This window comes from Lycium ferocissimum, chromosome 5, assembly GCF_029784015.1.
Source record: "Lycium ferocissimum isolate CSIRO_LF1 chromosome 5, AGI_CSIRO_Lferr_CH_V1, whole genome shotgun sequence".
Lineage (NCBI taxonomy): Eukaryota > Viridiplantae > Streptophyta > Magnoliopsida > Solanales > Solanaceae > Lycium > Lycium ferocissimum.
Window position 1 is genome coordinate 20,609,536 of NC_081346.1, and position 19,491 is coordinate 20,629,026.

The 19,491-nt window shown below is 37.0% G+C and overlaps 2 protein-coding genes across 3 annotated transcripts; one reads left to right on the top strand and one right to left on the bottom strand.

Moving 5' to 3' along the window:
* The first annotated feature begins 122 nt into the window (after positions 1 to 122).
* On the top strand, positions 123 to 6,941 carry LOC132056437 (probable plastid-lipid-associated protein 14, chloroplastic). Of its 2 annotated transcripts, none has more exons than XM_059448644.1 (14): positions 123 to 278; positions 696 to 1,014; positions 1,421 to 1,464; positions 1,554 to 1,632; positions 1,730 to 1,846; positions 2,140 to 2,322; positions 2,416 to 2,502; positions 3,155 to 3,261; positions 3,354 to 3,441; positions 3,515 to 3,595; positions 4,389 to 4,465; positions 5,025 to 5,160; positions 5,623 to 5,685; positions 6,183 to 6,941. In XM_059448644.1, exons 2-14 carry the CDS (start codon positions 709 to 711, stop codon positions 6,822 to 6,824), a joined length of 2,010 nt encoding a protein of 669 aa, XP_059304627.1. In that variant the 5' UTR covers positions 123 to 278; positions 696 to 708; the 3' UTR covers positions 6,825 to 6,941. The 2 variants fall into 2 exon arrangements, with proteins under 2 accessions (XP_059304627.1, XP_059304628.1); XM_059448645.1 differs by having other exon boundaries at positions 134 to 282.
* Positions 6,942 to 8,897: 1,956 nt separating this feature from the next.
* Positions 8,898 to 18,256, bottom strand: LOC132056438 (splicing factor SF3a60 homolog). The gene is made up of 13 exons (XM_059448646.1): positions 18,074 to 18,256; positions 17,876 to 17,989; positions 17,684 to 17,791; positions 16,429 to 16,571; positions 16,070 to 16,166; positions 14,902 to 15,066; positions 14,720 to 14,791; positions 14,427 to 14,585; positions 14,122 to 14,199; positions 11,901 to 12,029; positions 10,979 to 11,125; positions 9,307 to 9,487; positions 8,898 to 9,228 (listed from the first exon to the last, which is right to left on the bottom strand). Exons 1-12 carry the CDS (start codon positions 18,245 to 18,247, stop codon positions 9,341 to 9,343), a joined length of 1,533 nt encoding a protein of 510 aa, XP_059304629.1. The 5' UTR covers positions 18,248 to 18,256; the 3' UTR covers positions 8,898 to 9,228; positions 9,307 to 9,340.
* Positions 18,257 to 19,491: the final 1,235 nt, after the last annotated feature.

Here is a 19,491-nt window from a genome sequence, read left to right on the forward strand (position 1 = left end):
TTTATTTTAGATCACAAATTTCAAAAATATTTCTTTCTTTCTAAAATTAAACTCTGTGTCTAATCAAATTTTACGGGATAAATTGAGCTTGTTACGTACTAGTAGTAGTAGATATTTGGGTAGGCGGACGTAGACACGCGGTAGCCTCGTGTGGAAACGCCTGAAACTTAGTGTTACACGCCACTCTCACAAGCTTCCTTTTTCGTCTCTGCAACTCTCTCTTCACTATTTATATATTTCCCTCTCCTCTCTACACTTCTCCTATCTCTCTCTTTCTGGTAAGTCAAACTCACTTTATTTCTTTTTTCTTTTTCCTTTTTTGCTTTCTAGGTTTGGTAAATTATTAAATTTGAGCTGATTCTATTTGACTTTATGATTACGAATTACGATCCTACCACTGTTGCATCAGCTCAATTTAATCTATTTTCTTTTGTTTTTACCTAATTTCCTATTCAAATTCTTATGTTTATTTGTTATTTTTACACTTTGTGAATTGTGATGAGAAATTGTTTGTGTATGTCTTTGATCGTTTAGAATTCGACGTAAAATGGCGTCTATGCACTATACTCAAGTCCAAAAATGGAATATTCTGTTTTTTTTTCCTAATTTTCTATTCAAATTCTTATGTTTATTTGCTATTCTGCACTTTGTGATGAGAATTAACAACTGTTTTGTGTATCTCTTTGATCATTTAGAATTCGACGTAAAATGGCGGCTATGGGAGTATATTCAATTCCAAAAATAGAATATGTTGAAGGACGTTGCTTCAGTTTTATTAATTCGTCGACTAGTCTAAAACTATGGCCTATGATTGGGAGAAAAAACTTTTCAATTCGGCGAAAAAGGGTACAAGTGACTTGTTCATTGCCAAATACATTGTCTCCATTAGAATCAGAGGACAATGCAACCTTAACTAGCAGTGATTCCCTCGAGGATGAGTTCAGCCACGTGACGAAATTCGAAATGTCTGATTTTAAGATACGGAATCGTGTCAGCATTGGCCTTGGTGGCAAGGTAATGAAAATTTCCAATGGTCAAAAACACACCTAAACTGTAACCTTTTCGCGAGTTTCATACCTCCACTACTGTCCGTTGTTCTATTTACCTACCTAAACTGTCACTCATTTTGTAGTAAAACACACTCGATGTTGAGTTGCGCCTCACACGCCTATTGTGGGTTGATTTTAAATATTTGGCCAACTCAAAGATCGAGGTGTGTTTTAATACAAAGGGATTTATAGTTTAGGTAGGTAAAGGAAACAATGAATAGTTGAGTAATGAAACTCACGAAAAAGTGATAGTTTAGGTGTATTTTTGACCATTAACTCATTCTTCTATTAGAACAGTGAATTTGTTTTGGTTTGGAAGTAAAATGTTATAGAATACTTAATCTTGGGTTGCATTTTGTGCTTTGTGGCAGGGAGATGAAATAGTGTTTGAAGCAATGGTGAATGATCCTCATAGGCGAGTGTTTCCTTGTGGTACAATTTTGAGTAGACGACCGAATTATAGTAGTAAAACTCATCATTTCCTGATTTTAACGATAAATGCAGTCCATTGTATAAGACCAGAGTTGTACTTAGACAACTTCTTAGTGCTCGAGCAAAGCGGAGAGGACGTCGTGCAATAGAGGTATATTGCACCTAGCCATTATTTTTTGTACTTGTGTGTCAGTTCCGGAGATGTCTCGTGCTTTGTCCATTAATTATTGATAGTCCATGTGTTTTAGGTGTTGAAGAGACTGGCACGTCGTAAGCTCATGTATCATTCGTACTCGATGCAAGTGCATGGGTATATCTGCTCATCCATGATAGATGAGAACAGTTCATTCACTCTAGTCCATGGGGTATGTTGATTTCGATGTTAAGCTCATTCTTTATTTTTAAGGGACTATTCTTTGACTTAACATAATGAAGATAATTATACTTGCTTAGTCTCAAAAGTTCTAATCGAGTACTTTTTAGCTCCACGCAGGTGCTTGAGAAATAACTAAATACAAGTACTGTAGACCTGCTTAAATGAAACGTAATGAGTTTTCTTCTTTGCATATAGTGAGCATTAGTATTTAAACTATCTATGTTTCCTATTTTAGACCTTCAAATAGCTGACATCCTTGAGGACCTTGGTTTGTTCTCTCAGCATCATGGAAGTTCTTCATTGAGACACTGGCTTCAACGATCCGATTGGCTTCCAACTCTGGAAGCTACTCTTTCTCTAGATCAGGAGTCTGTTAGAAGGGTGGGGGATGATACTATAGGAGGGCCAGCTATTTCTCGACAATTGCGACTAATCCGAATTCTAATGAGGGATCTCTTGATTGGAGTATGTGCTTTGTGCTTTCATTCTTATCTGAACAGGTACCAGATAACAAGTTTTCCTCTATTTTCGGATTGATCCTTGATTTTCGTCTCTCAGGTGAACTATGTACACAGCCATGGCCTTGCTCATACAGAGCTGAGGCTTGAAAATTTGCACATTAGCGCGGTGGATAAACATATTAAAGTGAGTGTCATTCTTATTGCCTGTTTGTAGTAGGGATTGGATGGTATTAGTACATTAAGGACAAAGTACTGCAACTAACGCTTGGATGCCTTCACATGCTTAAATTTTGTGATAGGCATACCATAATGGTTAGACCTTCACCTTCTACTATAAAGGAAAATGTACAATTATCATGAAAACGGATAGGTTATACTCTCTATAGGTTCCAAATTGTCTGGTGGGAGACATGTTTCTTTTGTGAAACCAGAGCTACGAACCATGTCTTAATTATTACTACATCTTGAATACATGCCATAATGCATAAATTTGACAATACTTCAGCATACTTGATCAATACTTACTCTGGTATATAATCTCTTCTATTAGTTCATCCAGATGCTAATTATTGTGATATTGCAAGAGTGCTTACTTAGATTAGGATACTCGCTGTTTTGCCAAAGGACAAAAATCCCTACGTTTTGTTTTTCTTTCTGATGGCTAGTGGTTCTGATACTTATTGCTGATATGGTTCCATTTGGAAACATTGTGCTATACTTCAAAATTTAAACCAAAATATGCATTTTGATAGTTTAACATTTCAACTTTACCTATCTGGGAAGAAGAGTTCTATTTTTATTTGTCTTAGAGTGTCCAACTGATCACTTCTTATCAGGTAGGTATATTGGGAAATGCTGCTGACTTTAATGAGGCTGATCCTGCGGATAACACATCAGATGACAATATGGATAGGAGGAGAATGATGATTGCATTTGACATGAGGTACGTCGTGCATACTTAGATATTTATGTTTTTTTAATTTAGCGTGAAGCAAGTTATTCATGAATTTCTATCTGCTTTTACCTGTTGCAAAGATGTGTTGGATTCATCATGGCAAAAATGGTTTTGAGGGAACTCATGGACCCAACGATCTTTGCCAAGTTCAAAGCATTCCTCACCAAGGTTGTGCACTATTCTTAGATGTTTCCCATATACATGCTTTCACATGCAATAACTTTGTTCACATCATCTTCAGGGAAATGATCCCTCCTGTTTGCGCGAGTTTCTTCTGCATGCTGTAAAAAGAAATTCTTCAGCGGAAAATTTTGGTTTACAAGTTAGTACCCGATCCCTTGTTTATTGTCGACTGTTCCATTGTTGTTTGCTGAAAGTCAAGAGAATTGAATATAGTTATAAATCAATTATGACTAATGAATTCTTTTTGTAATATATATTTATTAACTTCCTCTATTTCTTTCTATGAACATAACTATGTAAGTTCTTTTGTGCTCAAAGTGTCGGTGAAATAATCACATTTCTCAAAAGGTGTCAAATTGACGGGTATGGAGATTATAAGTGGTTGAGTTAATAAACAAGTTATGTCTCAACTCGTCCGAGATTTACTTAGTAAGAGCGTCATAGCCCAATTAGCTTAACTCAAACCACTCTTCTATTTGTTTTACAAGTCATGTCTCAACCTGAGGACTCTTATGAGATTGTCCTGTTCCCTAGTAGATTAGAAAATTGAGTTTATGAGATTCAAATATATGAAGGTGGATGTAAATGAGTAATTTTTTTATCACATGGTTACTTGGTTGGTTCATCTTGCTATAATGAAGGGTGAATATTGTGACACATGGTAAAATATTTATTATTGTGTAGCCTTATTTAGGTAATTCACTTAGGTAAAGGTGGATGTAATTCACCTATTTAGGTAATTCTCCCTTTTTATCAACTTTTTTCGTATTTCATGTTGTTTGATATCGTCTTATATCTAGTAACCTAAAGTCCTGATAAGAAGCCCGCTGGGAATATTGCCAACAATACTTCAGGACAAGTTCTTTCCCCTTCCTCTTCACTGTTTGCTTTCCATTTTTTTGGTAATATACTAAATTTTGTTGTTCTTGCAGATACTCGATAGAAACTGGGGTGCTGGTTGGCATTTGCTCTCAGTACTCCTTGCACCTAAACCTTTGGACAGGATAAGGTAGACTGAGTCGTTGTGGGTTGATGATGGCTTCTGGAAACTTCATATGCATGCATCAGATCTTAAATTTCTTACAAGCTGTGCAGTATTAATGAAAACCAGTCTATTAGATGAGAATTTATGGTCAAGAGGTTAGAGTAAATTTTCTTGAAGATGACAGAATTGATGAACTGCATTTGGAACTCTTCTACTGATTTCTGCAAGAACCCTTGCTACTTAAATATTTGAATTTTTTTTGGAGAAATATGTATCTTCTTATCAGAACATCAAAAATCATTTTGGGGGCTGATCAAGGAGAAGCAACTTCTAATGATGACGAGTTTTCTTGGTAAAACAGAGAGATTGTGACCTCTAATAGAGTAGCTTAGAAGAATTTTTACATTAAGTTAAAAAGCATGACAGGTTGAATGTACATAATTTTAGATACTTTATTTCTAGTGGTGATATTTGCTTCTCAAAACAGCAGTATTAACTAGAGCACCACTATAGATAGTTAAGTGAATGACATTAATGTATAATTACATCAACATTAATGAAGATCTGTACTGATATTTCACAGTTGCTTAAATGCTCTGAGGCACCCCTTCTTGTGTGGACCAAAATGGCGTGTGAATCCATCAGTTGATCTAATCAGATGGAGTCTTGGCTCAACCACTGTTCGAATTGCAGAGGAATACATTTATGGGCAGCAGCAGGTAATAACTGTCAGCTGATCGTGAAAAGTAGTTCTTCTGTCGATTTCATACTACAAAGTGTTTGATTTTCTAATGTATAATCACTTCTATCTCCCCTCCTAGTTTCTCAACGGTCTATTTGAAAAACATACCTCTTATTTCAGCTGGAATTTCGAATGTCTTCACTCCTTTTATCTGTAGTTAAGCTTGCTTCTGTCTTGTAGTATTAGTTCATATTTACTGTTAGATTTGCTAAAATATGCCCCTCAAATTTTTTCATCCAAGCATTATCAAATTATAGTTCTATTTAGCTCATCATTACTATATTTCTTTAGTCATCAGTCTTCACTTGGTAACACAGATGCTTTGTGCACCGGGCTGCCGTGCCCATTAGTCCTCACATGGTGAAACCTGTCAGCAGGATCAGAAACTAAAGGATTTGCTAATCTATTCTTTTTTTTCTGTGTTTCTTCTTTTTTCCAGCGAAGTAGGCTTGCTCATTTCATTGAACTAATGGAGATGCTAAATCCTTATCCAAAGCCAAAGGTAAAAATCTCTCTTCTTTATTTCAAATTTTTACATTCTTTGGTTAGTGAAGAACTTCTGCATCATCTGTTTCTCAGTTATAGCAGTTTGACAATGTTTGTTTTACAGTTTCTCCAAATCGCACATATTATGCATTTCATGCTGGTTCTTTTTGTGCAATAATCTGCATTGCAAGGTCCCATGCACTGATGTTAGAGTATGACGGTTATTTGTTAACTTTCTTCAGTGATCCTTCTCTGCTGCCCAACTGTTACAAATTTGCTTTGCAAACTGAATTAACACCTAATATCTGCTGCCCTTTGTTTGAGTTCTGTTTATTCAATTAAATATGCTCCACTTGATCTGATTCTGAACTCTATTTAGTACTGATTCTTTGTAAAATTCGTTGCTTGCGTTTGTCCAATTGGAAAGAATTGGTTTTCCTTGTAAATGATACCTATTATGCCTTGAGCAATGTGCTTACGCTTGCAACTGAATGAGTATCTACTGATCTGCAGCATTGGCTGGGATTGCTTCCTGGAAAGTGGCGCCTGTTATACTGTACTGGTAGACATATAGGATTGACCCTTCGACAGCCTTCTGTTAGAGCACTCATTGGGGAAGCATACCTAACGATATCTAAAGTATCAAAACCTAACACAACATTTTCAGCTGCCTCGCATATTAGCTTCACTGTTATGGCTGGTAGGGACTGGGCTCATGACAAGTCTGGTGTAGGTGGAAAATTGCAAGTTAATTCATTTTCCAGATTGAGAGCTGGGAGACGGTTATATCTTAAGGAGGAAACTACCACCTCGACATCTCCCTCAGCTACACCAGATGCTCAAGCTTCCGTCCTGAAAAGGTTATCCAGTAAGAAATGGAGGAAAGCCATCCCGATAAACGAAGTCCCTTCAAGCCTTTCTGTAGCTAAGCTTGTGTCAAGTGAAATTGACGTGACAATGAGTCTTAATGAACCACTGAGTGGAAACATGGAAGTTGCACAGAAAGCACTTCAAGAAGTACGCACTCAAATACCTCCTGAAATGTTTGATCTGTCAAAAATCGTTTGCGGAACATATTTAGATTCAAGATTGCTTGTGCTTCGAAGTGTAAATGGATCTGCCCTCGTTTTTACTAGATGTACAAATGACAGTTGATTGTGACTAAAAAAAATTATTCATCCACTTTGTAAATAAGATTATATTTCAGTTTTCTGTATTTGCTAACAGGGAGCAAACAAGCGATTGGTAAGAATTGAAGCCAGGATTTGTGTATTTTAGATCACAGAGATTCTCTTAATCTCTCTATGTCACCCACTTTCTAGCAAAAGATCTGTGCGCATCACAAAGTGTTGAAGGAAAATTCGGATCCTACGGCTTATTATCTGATGAGGGTGTGAGTGTCAAATGAACAGATTGGGCTGAACATGGACGGGTTAAAATGCAAAGTTGATAAATACCATAAATATAACTATTATGGATGAAATGAACTGCCCAACTCTTCTTAAGTTTTAATTAAGAAAATTAAAAGACTATTACGATTATCCTCCTATATAACACCAAACAAAAATATCGTTCTAAAAATATTAGCTAAAGTCATAGGTGGACTCCTGAATTTGGCCTGATTTTTCATTTAGACCCCCCAACTGAAACGTTGACCATCTGAACCCCCGAACATAAGATAAAATGTGTCATTTGAACCCCTCGTGCCAGCTGGGCACACCCGTGAAGCTCACTTGCTGTGACATGAAAAAATAGACCAGTGACATGGAGCCATGTCATGTTATCTGTTTTTTTTTTTTTTTTTAAAATAAGCCATGTCAACAAAAACAATTAATTTTAACAAAAATTCTATTTTAAAATCTATTTAAATAATTAAAAAAAATTGAAAAATCCAACCCATCCTCTCCGATAGCCCACCTCGCCGCCGCCACTGCCCCCGCTGCCTCCTCCGCCGCCGCTTTCTTTTTTTAAATTTTTAATCATTAAAAATTAATTTTAACAAAAACTCTATTTTAAAATCTATTTAAATAATTAAAAAAAATTGTAAAACCCAACCCATCCTCTCCGATAGCCCACTTCACCGCCGCCACCGCCGCCCCCGCCGCCGCCGCTTCAAAATCTATTTAAATAGCGTTTTTGTTAAAATTAATTTTTAATGATTAAAAATTTAAAAAAAGAAAGCGGCGACGGCGGCGGAGGAGGAGGCGGCGGCAGAGGAGGCAGCGGCGGCAGTGGCGGCGGTGAAGTGGGCTATCGGAGAGGATGGGTTGGGTTTTTCAATTTTTTTTAATTATTTAAATAGATTTTAAAATAGAGTTTTTGTTAAAATTAATTTTTAATGATTAAAAATTCAAAAAAAGAAAAAAATTGGTCTCTCACGCTCTGTTTAAAGCAGTGAGCTTCACGCATGTGCCAACTGGCACGAGGGGGTTCAAATGGCACAGTTTATCTTATGTTCGGGGGTTCAGATGGTCAACGTTTCAGTTGAGGGGTCTAGATGGAAAATCAGGACAAGTTCAGGGGTCCATCTATGACTTTGGCCAAAAATATTTGACAAGATTTTTCATGATCAATTTAAGCAACATACCAATTCAATTTTTAGATGGGCTGAATGGGCAGATCAAAATGAGAATAATCTACCCAAACTTGGGGTAGTTAAAGGGATCATGATTTCATAGGCTAATTTAATCACACCAAGGAATGGAGTAACTAAATGGTCAGAGGGATAGAATGGTATTGCATTATTAGTAATTGGAATTATCCCATATTTGGTTGGTGGAATAACTCCTTTTGATATCCCACTCAATCTCATCTACACGGGATACAAGGTTGTGGGATAAGTTATCCCGTTATATCCCACCCAATCCCATCTATATGAAATAACTTATCCCTCCTACCAAACGACCCCTAACAGATAGATAACTGCATGCTAATCTCGAACAAGTTAAAACCACCATGCCAATCAATCTAAGTTAGTTTCATTTTAATACTAAAAGATTTGTCTTTTAAGACAAGACATCTAGTTTTTAATATTAAAATGAAACGTAATATTTTTTTTTTCACGTATCTCCTTAACCAGGCTAAAAGAACACGCGACAAACATTTGTAGCCCCAAAAAAGTTGCAGGCATGTTTATGGAAAATTCAGTAACCATTCATGTGATACGACTCCAAGAATTTGATGAACTAGACCCGGCAACGAAGATGCGCCAGCATGCCTGTACTACAATAACTTATAAAAGTATGGATAACAGTGATGTATACAAAAATATTTGGATGTCTTCATCAGAACGATCAAATACCAACGACCACGAGTTTGTTTCGAAAATTAAATCTAACAACTATAGCCCATCTAAAGACATCCTCGTCACTACCAATGCGTGACATTTCATACATTCCAAAAAGAGGTTTCTCTCTCTTGTCCCTCAGTTTCTGAACTTAGTGAATTCGAAATTCCAAGTAACTTCTGAGGAGTTACTAGGTGAATACATCAACAGTCGCTCACTGACAACAAGTGCTTGCTCAACCAAAACAAAGACATCTGGTCTGCCCGATATCATCTAGGAAAAAGAAAATGCATAAGCAAAAGGAGCAGAAAATTTCCACCCAGGTCAACTAAAACAAATAAAGCAACATACCGCCACATGGAATGAGAGCTCTACAGAAATTCATTTAAATCAATCCCTGGCGTTGTAGATCAGTGTATGTCTTTTTGTTGTAGATGTTGCCCTCTTGATCTTCATATTCTTCTTCAAGATCTGGGCGCCACTTATTCACCCCTTGTCTTTCTTGGATTCTTTCCCAAAGTAGCTTGGCTTCCTGTGACACAACAAAAAGTCCATCAGACTGCAAAAATAAACTAAGACATGATTAACACCGATCCAAGGAAGAGGTAAGGGCTCTTTTAAGCCTAGACGGCAGACGCAGAAAGGCATCACCATCTGTCCTAACATGTAAGTCAGGTCAAATGGTTCTTAAGCTACTAAAATCACAATGAATTTTTTTTGGATGAATAAAGTAATTCATTAAATCATGTCGAACTGTTACCAATCACCAGCAAATTCTACTCAAAAGCTACAGGTCGTGTCTCAACAGCTTGGTTCACAAGAAATATCGCACTTGAGACCGCAATTAACATGGAAGTAGGACACAATTTGAAGAGAGAAAGAATCTTCTGCTGGAAGTAATACGGATCGAAAAATGGGTATAAAAGTCAGATAAGCAGATTATGAATGGGGGCTTATACCTACTTATTTATCACCCTGTTTACCCTTTTGCAGCCTCTATCAGGAACATGACAAACACAATGAAAGAACTTTACTCAAAATCCCTTGGCCTCTAAAATAGGAAAACAATCAAAATTAAGACATCCTAAATAAATTTTGGAAGGAATGGAAGACGAGGAACAGAAACCAGGACAAACAGAAATGAGAGGAGGAAACCGTTAATTTTTTGTTTTCAGAATGATCGAAACAAAGGGAATGGAATTATTGCATACAACACAGCATACCTGATAAAGATTTTAATTGTTCACAAGTCTATGGTCCTTTTGGCATTACAAATTTCCATCTAAAATAGGTCTCTTTCATTTACTTCTGTCCAAACAAAACTACTATGTGTCTTTTTACAAACCTTTCTCTCGCTAGTAATTAAGGCAAGCAAAAGTGAAAATCCTCTTTTCTCTCCCTTTCCTTCATCCAGAACATCCATGTACTTTAGGAAGATCACTCGTCAAGCCAACATAAGCAATACTAATGTCTGAATGATCAGTGTTAATTTTTTGGATCAGCTAAGGTATAATTATATTGAAACCCGCAAGGGTGGCTCAGTTGGTTGAGCATGGGGCTTTCATAATGGAGGTCTCAAGTTCGAAACCCCCTGCCTACGACAGCAGGGGATTTGCCTTCTGGGTCGAGCTCGTCGCACCGGGCTTGCCTAGTGCGGGTTACCTCTCCTGTGTGGTTTGCGAGCTATTGCACAGGAGCTGGGTTTACCCTGTGCGCACCCAAAAGGGCAGCGGCTGCAGGATCCCATGTCATCAAAAAAAAAAAAAAGGTATAATTATATTGAAGCAGAAGCACTGAGAGTGCTGAATATATACAGCAAAAAAGTACATGAATAGGTGCCCTTAATTCTGAATAATCAGTGTTGTTAAATATAGACGCCTTTCAGATGAATAATGCAGTTGTTTTGCAGTTTCATTTGATTATGAATAGCAGATGTTTTTACTGGTTTAAAATCTCGAAAACTAAACAAACAACATTATATTGTGACAAAGTTGAACCGAAACTGCAGCTTAAAGAAACATACTTCGATTGATGTGATCTCATTGAAGTTCTTAGTATTGGGGATACCAAGACAACGCATCCCATGTTGATGTCTCCATTCCTTGAAATGCCGCTCGTAAGCCCTACGGCCCCAGTAACTATGGTTCCCACATATCTCGCACTTGAACTCCTGAAATCATTCATACAAAAGCGCTGAAGAGCTCATATATCAAAATAAGTGGCATATAATATGAATAACAAGCTAATCAACCATCGGCAGCAGATAACACCTATTGATCCAACAAGCAAACAGCTATAATCATTTAGATATTACAGTAAAGAAAAGGGTTATTATCCTATGGAAGCATCCTCTAATCCTCTTGCAGACCCATTTTTCATCCTTTTTTCCTTTCTCTATGGAAGCATTCCCTTTCATCCTTTCCACTCTTTTTGAGGCAGGTAAGGAAGTTTTTGAATGTACTTTTAGGGCATGGTTCAGAGTAGAAGCGGTGCTTTTCCATCTCCAAAGAAAAGTTGTAAGCAGTACAAACTGTACCAAAGCAACAAATCTGTGATGAACTAAAGCCTTTTTTTAATCAAGGTGAACTAAAGCTTAAACTAGCAAAGTCCATAACAAGGACCTCTAGAACAAAAAGAACACCATTGCAAGCGCAAAGGCAAAGATTACTCGAAGTGCTTTTTGGGGTTGGTTGGGCTCATGCGATGCCAACATCAATGAGGAATGAACCTTTACCATTTCAATTAAAAAACAAAGATCACTCCAAGTCAAATACCTATTCAAGAGCTAAAAACTAAGATTTCCAATCTTCAATACATGGCTTGGAACTATGCAAGCAGATAATATATGTCAACATCCAAAATACAAATGGCAACTGTAAAATACAACGCAAGATTTTTATACAGTCAAAAATAAGAAAAATGACCAAACACACCACAGAAACTACCTGACCAAGACCATGAAGCTTATACAACCAGTAAGGAATAGGTTTCCCATCCCAGCCCATTGGCAACTTCAGAGGATTATAAATTTGTTGGTCATCTTCATCACTCTCAGACTCAGCCTGCACATCGTCCTGACAGAAATAAACAAAACAGCACTGTTGTCAGAAAGGATGGCAACTTATACATCAGGCAACATATGCTAAAATGAAAAACTAAAACCAATTAATAAGTGTGACCAAAGGTCCCTAAGGGACATGTTTTATGGTTCTGTTAAATTCTCTACTCCGCTTTCTTACTAGTCAATGCAATAAACTTCAAGGGGCTTTTCCGTTGTATCTTCTACTTCACCATCTATGATCTCAACTAAAACAAGGAAAAAACTTCATTGTTTATATTTATTAAACAAAAAGAGAGGGTGCTGTACATTTTCTTTCCATTTATGATTATTCTTCTAATCAGAATTACTAATCTAATGATGGCACAAGACGTCAGCAAAAAAAAATGGCAAAAGGATGGTATTAACTAATAGATCACAAGTCCCTCAACTTCTTCTTTTTTTTCATTTTTAATTTTTTAATAAGGACAGAATTGCAGTTACAGCCAGATCTTAGTTTAAGACTCCATTTATTTGCTTTTTATTAAGATGAAGGCTAGCATGGTTTAATGGTGACTAGAGGTGATGGATGTGCAGTGGCTGGCACTGGTGGTGGTTGATGGTAGAAGTGGTTAGTGGTGGTAGTGCAGTTGGAGGCTGGTGGTGGTAGTGCAGTTGGAGGCTGGTGGTGGCGACTAGTGGTAGTAGTGACCGGTAATGGAAGTAATTGGAGGTGACTGGCGATTTGTGGTGATGGCTGATGGTGGTAGTTGTATAGTGGAGGTTGGTGGTAGAGGTATCAGGTTGTGGAGGTGGATGATAGCGGTGGTGGTGGTCGTGATTGCTGGCGGTGGCAATAATTCGTTTTTAAATAATTGTGGTGTTCGAGCCAGCTTGCACGCCACCTCAACTAATTCCACGGATAACGGCTACCTCCCACCAGCGCAGATACCGGGTAACTCTGTCCACCCAGGGTGGCCTTGGTGTCAAATAATATTGAGTCGGGAGTTTAACCTTGGTGCCAATAAATATAGTGGTAAAATATTTCATTTGCATGCATTTTTTAAGGAAATATCTTAATAGTTTTAAGGCTCTTTACAAGATCTGAATGATTCTAACATATTTAAGTTAATAAGTGATTGTAGGAAGAAAAAGAAGATGCACTCAATAAGATGAGATCAGAATAATTCAAATTCACATCTTTTTTATAATTGTTGTGTCCAGGCCAGCTCTCACGCACATCAATTAATTCCACAGCGACACCTGCCACCTCCCACCAGCAACAGGTACCAGGTAACTCTATCCACCAAGGCTAGAACAGATGGGAAGAAATCACTTAGTGTTATGTCAATGCTAGGAATTGAACCTGAGACCTTATGGTGCTCAACCCACTTCATTGACCACTAGGCCACACCCTTGGGTAAAAGTAAGTTCAGATCTTTATTAAGTGCAAATAAATAGGGCATGAACCTTGAAAATGGTCTCAGAGAGCCCAGACCTGTGTACTCTATATGATTAATTCAATGTGCACCGGAATTTTTTCTTTTATCATCTGGAAGAGATTGAAGTATGTACAAGTCCAACAATAGTGAAGATACCAGAAATGAAGTGCTCTACACTACTAATTTGACATTGTGATAGACCCTTGACCTACTCTACATGATTAAGACATTGCTTTATAACAATTCATTATGTTGGAATTTTAAAAATGAATTGTGTTAGGGTAAGTAGGTTAAAGATGGGAAACTAACAATTTTGTCATTTAGAAGGTGAAATGAAAAATGGGACACTTCAAAATTTAATGATATCACAACTAGTGAGATTTTCTATTGGGAAGATGGACATCATCCTCCTTCTTTCTTTCCCTTTTTTGGTGTGTGCGTGTTGGGAGACCGGGGGGGGTGGTTGACAGACATCATCTAGCATGATCGAATATCCTGAACAATCCAATTCAGGACAAAAGGTAAGTCAGATCAAATGAACCAACAGCAAGTCATGACTGGATTGTTGCCATTTGTTTACTTGAAATACTGTTTTTTTAACTTAGAATATTACTTTAATTAAAACATCAATTTCTTTTAAAATGGAGTTTTCTACCCATTTAAGGTTGCAGGTTTCTCATGAATTACCTCTTCACGTTCTGCCTCCATTTCTTCATATGTCAAAGCCTGTTTTTTCTCAACATTTTCTCTTGTCCGCACAATTGTCTGCAAGGTAATAAAATATTTTGAAAAATTAGCCACCAACTCAAGGGTTTAACATAAGGCAGATCCACACCATGCTTGATATCCTGCTCAAATATGACTCAAAACATTGGAGCTATGGTAGTGCATAAAGAATCCATTTTCTTAATTTACTACACATTAATTAAACGTGAGCATGTTGCCTTAGATATCTTTCCCTTTGAGAAATAATAAAGTGTTGTGTCACCGACCTCATCCAACAGATCACATAGCTTTCTTATCTTGGCTTCCAGAAGAGCAATCTCTTTTACATCATTACCCACTTGAGGAGCTGGAACAACACCGTTTTGTTCTGGTTTCCGCGAGCCTTTTGCGAAATGCTTTCTGTCAAGTTTTTCTAGCGGTGTATTCTGTCAAAACATCAAACAACAAATTTATGCATGTCTAAACCAATTCACAAATAATTTGTAAAAAGAAGCAAATCAAATCCTCAGCCATATAGAAGAGAACACTAGATCTCTGGGTAAAGATGCTAGCAACTGACCTTCGTAAGGAAAAGTCTCTCAGCACGTTGCTGAATAGTACCACCTGTCTTCAATCCCAGTGCTCCCAATGCCTACAACAGAAACCACAACATTGAAGGTCCATATCAACATCCAGCACACTAAAGTCGTGCAACAATATTCAAAAACATAGAAAAGAAACAATTGTAAGAAACTTCCATACCTCCTTTAACTTCTCTGGTCCCACTACCATCAGCTCCTCAGCTGAACTATAATAATCAAGATCAATCACAGTATGATTCTCTGGAGCACTTCCATTTTCTTGACCATTATTTTCCCATCCTTCTACTTTGCCCATAGTCCACTCATCTTCGAATTCACTTGCTACCTGTCAGAAATTAGTTATTAGAATAAACAACCATACATATGTGGTTTTTGGGGATGAGGAGGGCTGGTGGGTGGGTAGGGATAAGTCAAATATCATTCCATAAGCGCATATAGAAGTTAACCATAAGCAGCATGAAAGATCAATCATATTCACAGATAAAACTCGACAATACTGTGACTTCTCTGGAATTTTTCAAAACAACCATTAAAATGCCAATCTGAACATCACATTCAAAGTATGACAGCATAAGCTCCTCTTATCAGAACATATAATCCTTAAACTACACTGTTTCAGAAGCAACTATAAAACAGAGAATTTATACTATGTCTCGTATGAGAAGGTGACTTCCACATAGCAAACAACAACAACAACAAAAACAACAACAACATACCCAGTGAAATCCCACAATGTGGGGTCTGGGGAGGGTAAAGTGTACGCAGACCTTACCCCCACCTTGAAAGGTAGGGAGGCTGTTTCAGGCCGACCCTCAGCTCAAGAGAACTTCCACATAGCAAACGAATCTCAAAAATTGCAGTAATTTCTAGAAACAGACAAAAGAAACCTTCTAGGCATGTGTTCACTAAACTCTCCCTTTTTTTTTTTTTTTTTTTTGGATAAGGTAATAATCTTATTAACAATTTGGGGAAAAAAGACCCCGCATACAAGCCGTATACCAAAAAGAGAGAACCTACATCAAAACATGATTCTCAAAAAAGGAGACCCAATCTTCTATACAAACACACATGGGAACACCAAAAGCCTACTAGAAACAAAAGACCATTTTGCAACTTTACAATATCTAGTTCCACCCCTTCAAATGCTCTCCTATTTCGCTCTTTTCAAATAACCCGCAACGGTGCTAGCGCGGATTATATTAAATGAATAAAGGACTCTGTATACATTTCACAGTGATATCCGACAGAAGCGTGCAACAAGTAAGCAATTGTCACTCAATAATAAAAATCAGATTGAGAGACAGCATGTTGATAAAAGAAAATAGCACCTTTGAGAATATTCTATCAAGATCCTGCAAGGGTTCTGTCCGCTCAAAAAAATAGACCAGATACTCCAATAATTTCTGCAAATATTCTTGGTACTGCCTGTTAAAAGAGCAAAAAAGACAAATATTGCGTATCAGAAAAACATAGGGATCATAAAGAGGGGGGACCAGTTTACTACATCCTTTACAGGAACAACAAGATTTCTCCCAAGCTAACAAGCAGTTATTGAAGTAGCTGTTATTTCAAAAGTTGTTTCCTGAAACTGTCTAACTTCATTAACTGTACTAAGAAACAAACTCTGAACGATATATCTGATTTGAAAGATTGAATATTCCAGACCAACTACTACTGACATTTTTACCTTGTTGACTTTGCTTTACGGGGAATCTTCTGCGGTTGGGAAAATACATCAAGATAAGCTGTGTATTCAATTGGCTCACCAAATTTGGAGTTGATATACTCGTTAAACAATTCATGCAAGTCAAGGTATCGCCCAGAACCTTCCTGTCAACATCTCACAATAGCAAAATGGGATATAAGACAAATAGTATCACACAATTACCAAGAAGCAAACATAAAAAAGCAATAGACACCAGAGGGACACATCAACCAAACAATTCTTGCTTTAAAAGTTAAAACTAATACTCCCTCCGTTTCAATTTATGTGAACCCATTTGACTGGGCACGACATTTAAGAAAGAGTGAAGACTTTTGAAACTTGTGGTTCAAAATAAGTCTTGAATATTTGTGTGGCTGTAAATCACTTCATAAAGTGAATTTGTTTCCAAATTAGGAAAGAAATCATTCATTTTGGCACAGACTAAAAAGGAAATAGGTTCACATAAATTGAAACAGAGGGAGCACAAAGTTACACGTAAGCATAATCTCACTGCAGAATCATTAGACTATTATTGAAAAATTCACATAAACATCAGCTATAAAGTATATAAACTTCTCAGGTTCAAAAAAAAAGGTATATAAACTTCGAATTGTCTCTTTTGCAGTTAGTATACAAAGGAAGTCTAATCAAGTTCAATGCCAACACCAGTTTGCACGACAAACTGTCAACAAGCCCAACGGCTGAGCATAGGCTTCTATCTAGGATAATGTCCTTATCATAAAGCTACAGGATTGGTGAATGTTCGGTTGCCATTAGCTTTTCAACACAACTGCTGTATCAGATAATAGAAAATCCTCACTATCAGGGAAGAGCTGACTGTTAATATGAACCTGTTTGGCTTAGCTTATAAGTTGCTGAAAACAGCTTATAAGCCATTTTGTGCTTAAAATAAGCCCAAAAAAATAAGTTGGGGTAGCCCAACTTATTTTTTTGGCTTATAAGCTGCTTTTTTTAAGCTAAGCCAAACGGGCGCTATATAAGATCTGTCTACAAATATTCAGAGCAGAAAGCCATGTTCACAACTTAGCCAATGCCCAATAATTAAACAGTGTAAACACGTAATGTGCTAAAAACTTAAAATCCTTGATAGTTATAAATATTTCAAGCAAACTCACATTAAATGCAGCGAGAATTTATCATCTCGTCAAAAAGAAAAATAGAAGCAACTAATTTCCTGTCAAAAAGCAACAGGAATAGACATGAGAGTGAGACTGACCTCGCCACTGAACTCGATTTGAGGTTCTTCTTTAAGGAGCTGCTCATATTCGTCACTGGTATCAATAATACCACGCGCAGCAGGATGCCTTCTATGGTATTCACGAATCTAAATATCACAAGCACAAACACACAGAGAAAATTTATCAAACAAATTAAGTAACCACAAAATAAGAGTGATGACTGCTTTAACCTCTTTCAATCTGTCATAAAATGCACTAAAGACGTTTGTTCCAGTTGCTGTCTGGCCTCCTAGAGCTGCAATTTCATCCTTCCTGGCACCGTCTTTATCTTCATATATATCAACCTATAACACACATGGATATTGTGGAATGGTTAACTTGCCATTATCTCTTAATTTAAAATTGTGGAATGAAGGAGGAGAAAATACCAGTTTGTGTGTGGTGTCAATGATTTGCTCAATCATGTTACGAACACGATGACTCTGGTAGAGCCGGTCCTTGTTAGTAAGCGGCTCGGTCTGGAGATCTTTGACGACAAGCCGTTCGAGCCGTTCAGCTTCCTCGTGAGATGCACGAGTCACCTCCAGTAGAGTCGACGACATTGCTCTTCGATTTCCACTACCACTTACGTTATCTGCAACGATTATTTAGGGTTTAGACTTCTTCCTTTCGCCAACGAACAACTTGCCGGTCCGTGTGCCGGGTTGGACGAAAAGTTGTGTTACACTGCTTGCCCCCACCCAAATTTTGATTTGAGATGTGCAGAAAATTTAGTTATTTGAGTTTAAATTAAAAGTCTCTCTCGTCTCAAATTATTGTGTTTATTAAAAGGGAAAAGCGTAAAATATACCCCCGGCTGTCTTTGCCCTCTGTCAGCCAAAAGTAATCAAATATACTCCTTTCGTTATAAGCTGGGGCCAAATATGCCCCTAACATTAGCAAAATTTTAAAAATATCCCTCATTTCTAATATATTTCCACATAAACAAGTCTAGTCATTGAAATTGGATGACATGAACGCCAAATGACATTTAACTTATTTTATGTGATGCCTATGTGGTAACTACGTGGCATTTTTTTAAAAACAATCTAAAAAATTAATTTTTCTAAAAAAAAAAAGCGGTTAAAAATGACTTTTATTAAAAGTTTGAATTTTTTTTAATTTTATAAAACCCGCTTCTTAAATTTACCTTCTGCAAGGATTAGGGTTTAGAGTTCGTCCTTTGCACCAAAGAAGAAATTGCCAGTTCAGGGAGGTCGGTTTTCCGAGTTGGGAGTACAAAGTTGTGATAGTGCTACTATGTATTATTGATTTGAGATGGGGAGAAAAATGATTTATCCTCGCTATTTGCCTTTAAAATAAAAATGTTTTTACACTAGAGTAGAAATAAGCTCTTGTTTTTAATCCTCCGATTTAAATTATCTATCGTGATTTTAGAAGTTCACATAATTAATTATTTTTTCGCCATTTTACCTTTAATAAATTTTATCATTAATAGACACATAAATAAAGTAAATATTTAATGGAAAGATTATAACTTAGACATAAATAAGAGTAAAATAGTCAAATATTCATCATTATTAATACTCCCTCTGTATGGAGGACTCAGATTAGGGTAGAAAGCTAGTAGATAGTAACGTTTATCCTTTCATATTAGTAGTCACATTATCGCGATATAAGTTCTTGTGCTTTGATTTACTGCTATTTGTTATCATGTACTTTGATTATCTTATTTTATACGCGATAGCCTACGCTCCTTTACTGCTTCATCATGGCTTAGTCGCTTTCGTTATTTGCGTTTCCATATCGCTTTGAATCTCTCGGCCTTATCCGACCTCTTTTTATG

Bases quoted from the DNA above. Each gene is read 5' to 3' on its own strand.
- LOC132056437 (XM_059448644.1), top strand. From the start codon at position 709: ATGGCGGCTATGGGAGTATATTCAATTCCAAAAATAGAATATGTTGAA. The intron at 1,633-1,729 runs GTATATTGCACC...CATGTGTTTTAG, and splicing joins GAGGACGTCGTGCAATAGAG to GTGTTGAAGAGACTGGCACG. The intron at 5,686-6,182 runs GTAAAAATCTCT...ACTGATCTGCAG, and splicing joins ATCCTTATCCAAAGCCAAAG to CATTGGCTGGGATTGCTTCC.
- LOC132056438 (XM_059448646.1), bottom strand. From the start codon at position 18,247: ATGTCGTCGACTCTACTGGAGGTGACTCGTGCATCTCACGAGGAAGCT. The intron at 14,200-14,426 runs GTCGGTGACACA...ATTACCTTGCAG, and splicing joins TATGTGATCTGTTGGATGAG to ACAATTGTGCGGACAAGAGA. The intron at 9,488-10,978 runs GTATGTTTCTTT...GTTGTGTCACAG, and splicing joins ATGAGATCACATCAATCGAA to GAAGCCAAGCTACTTTGGGA.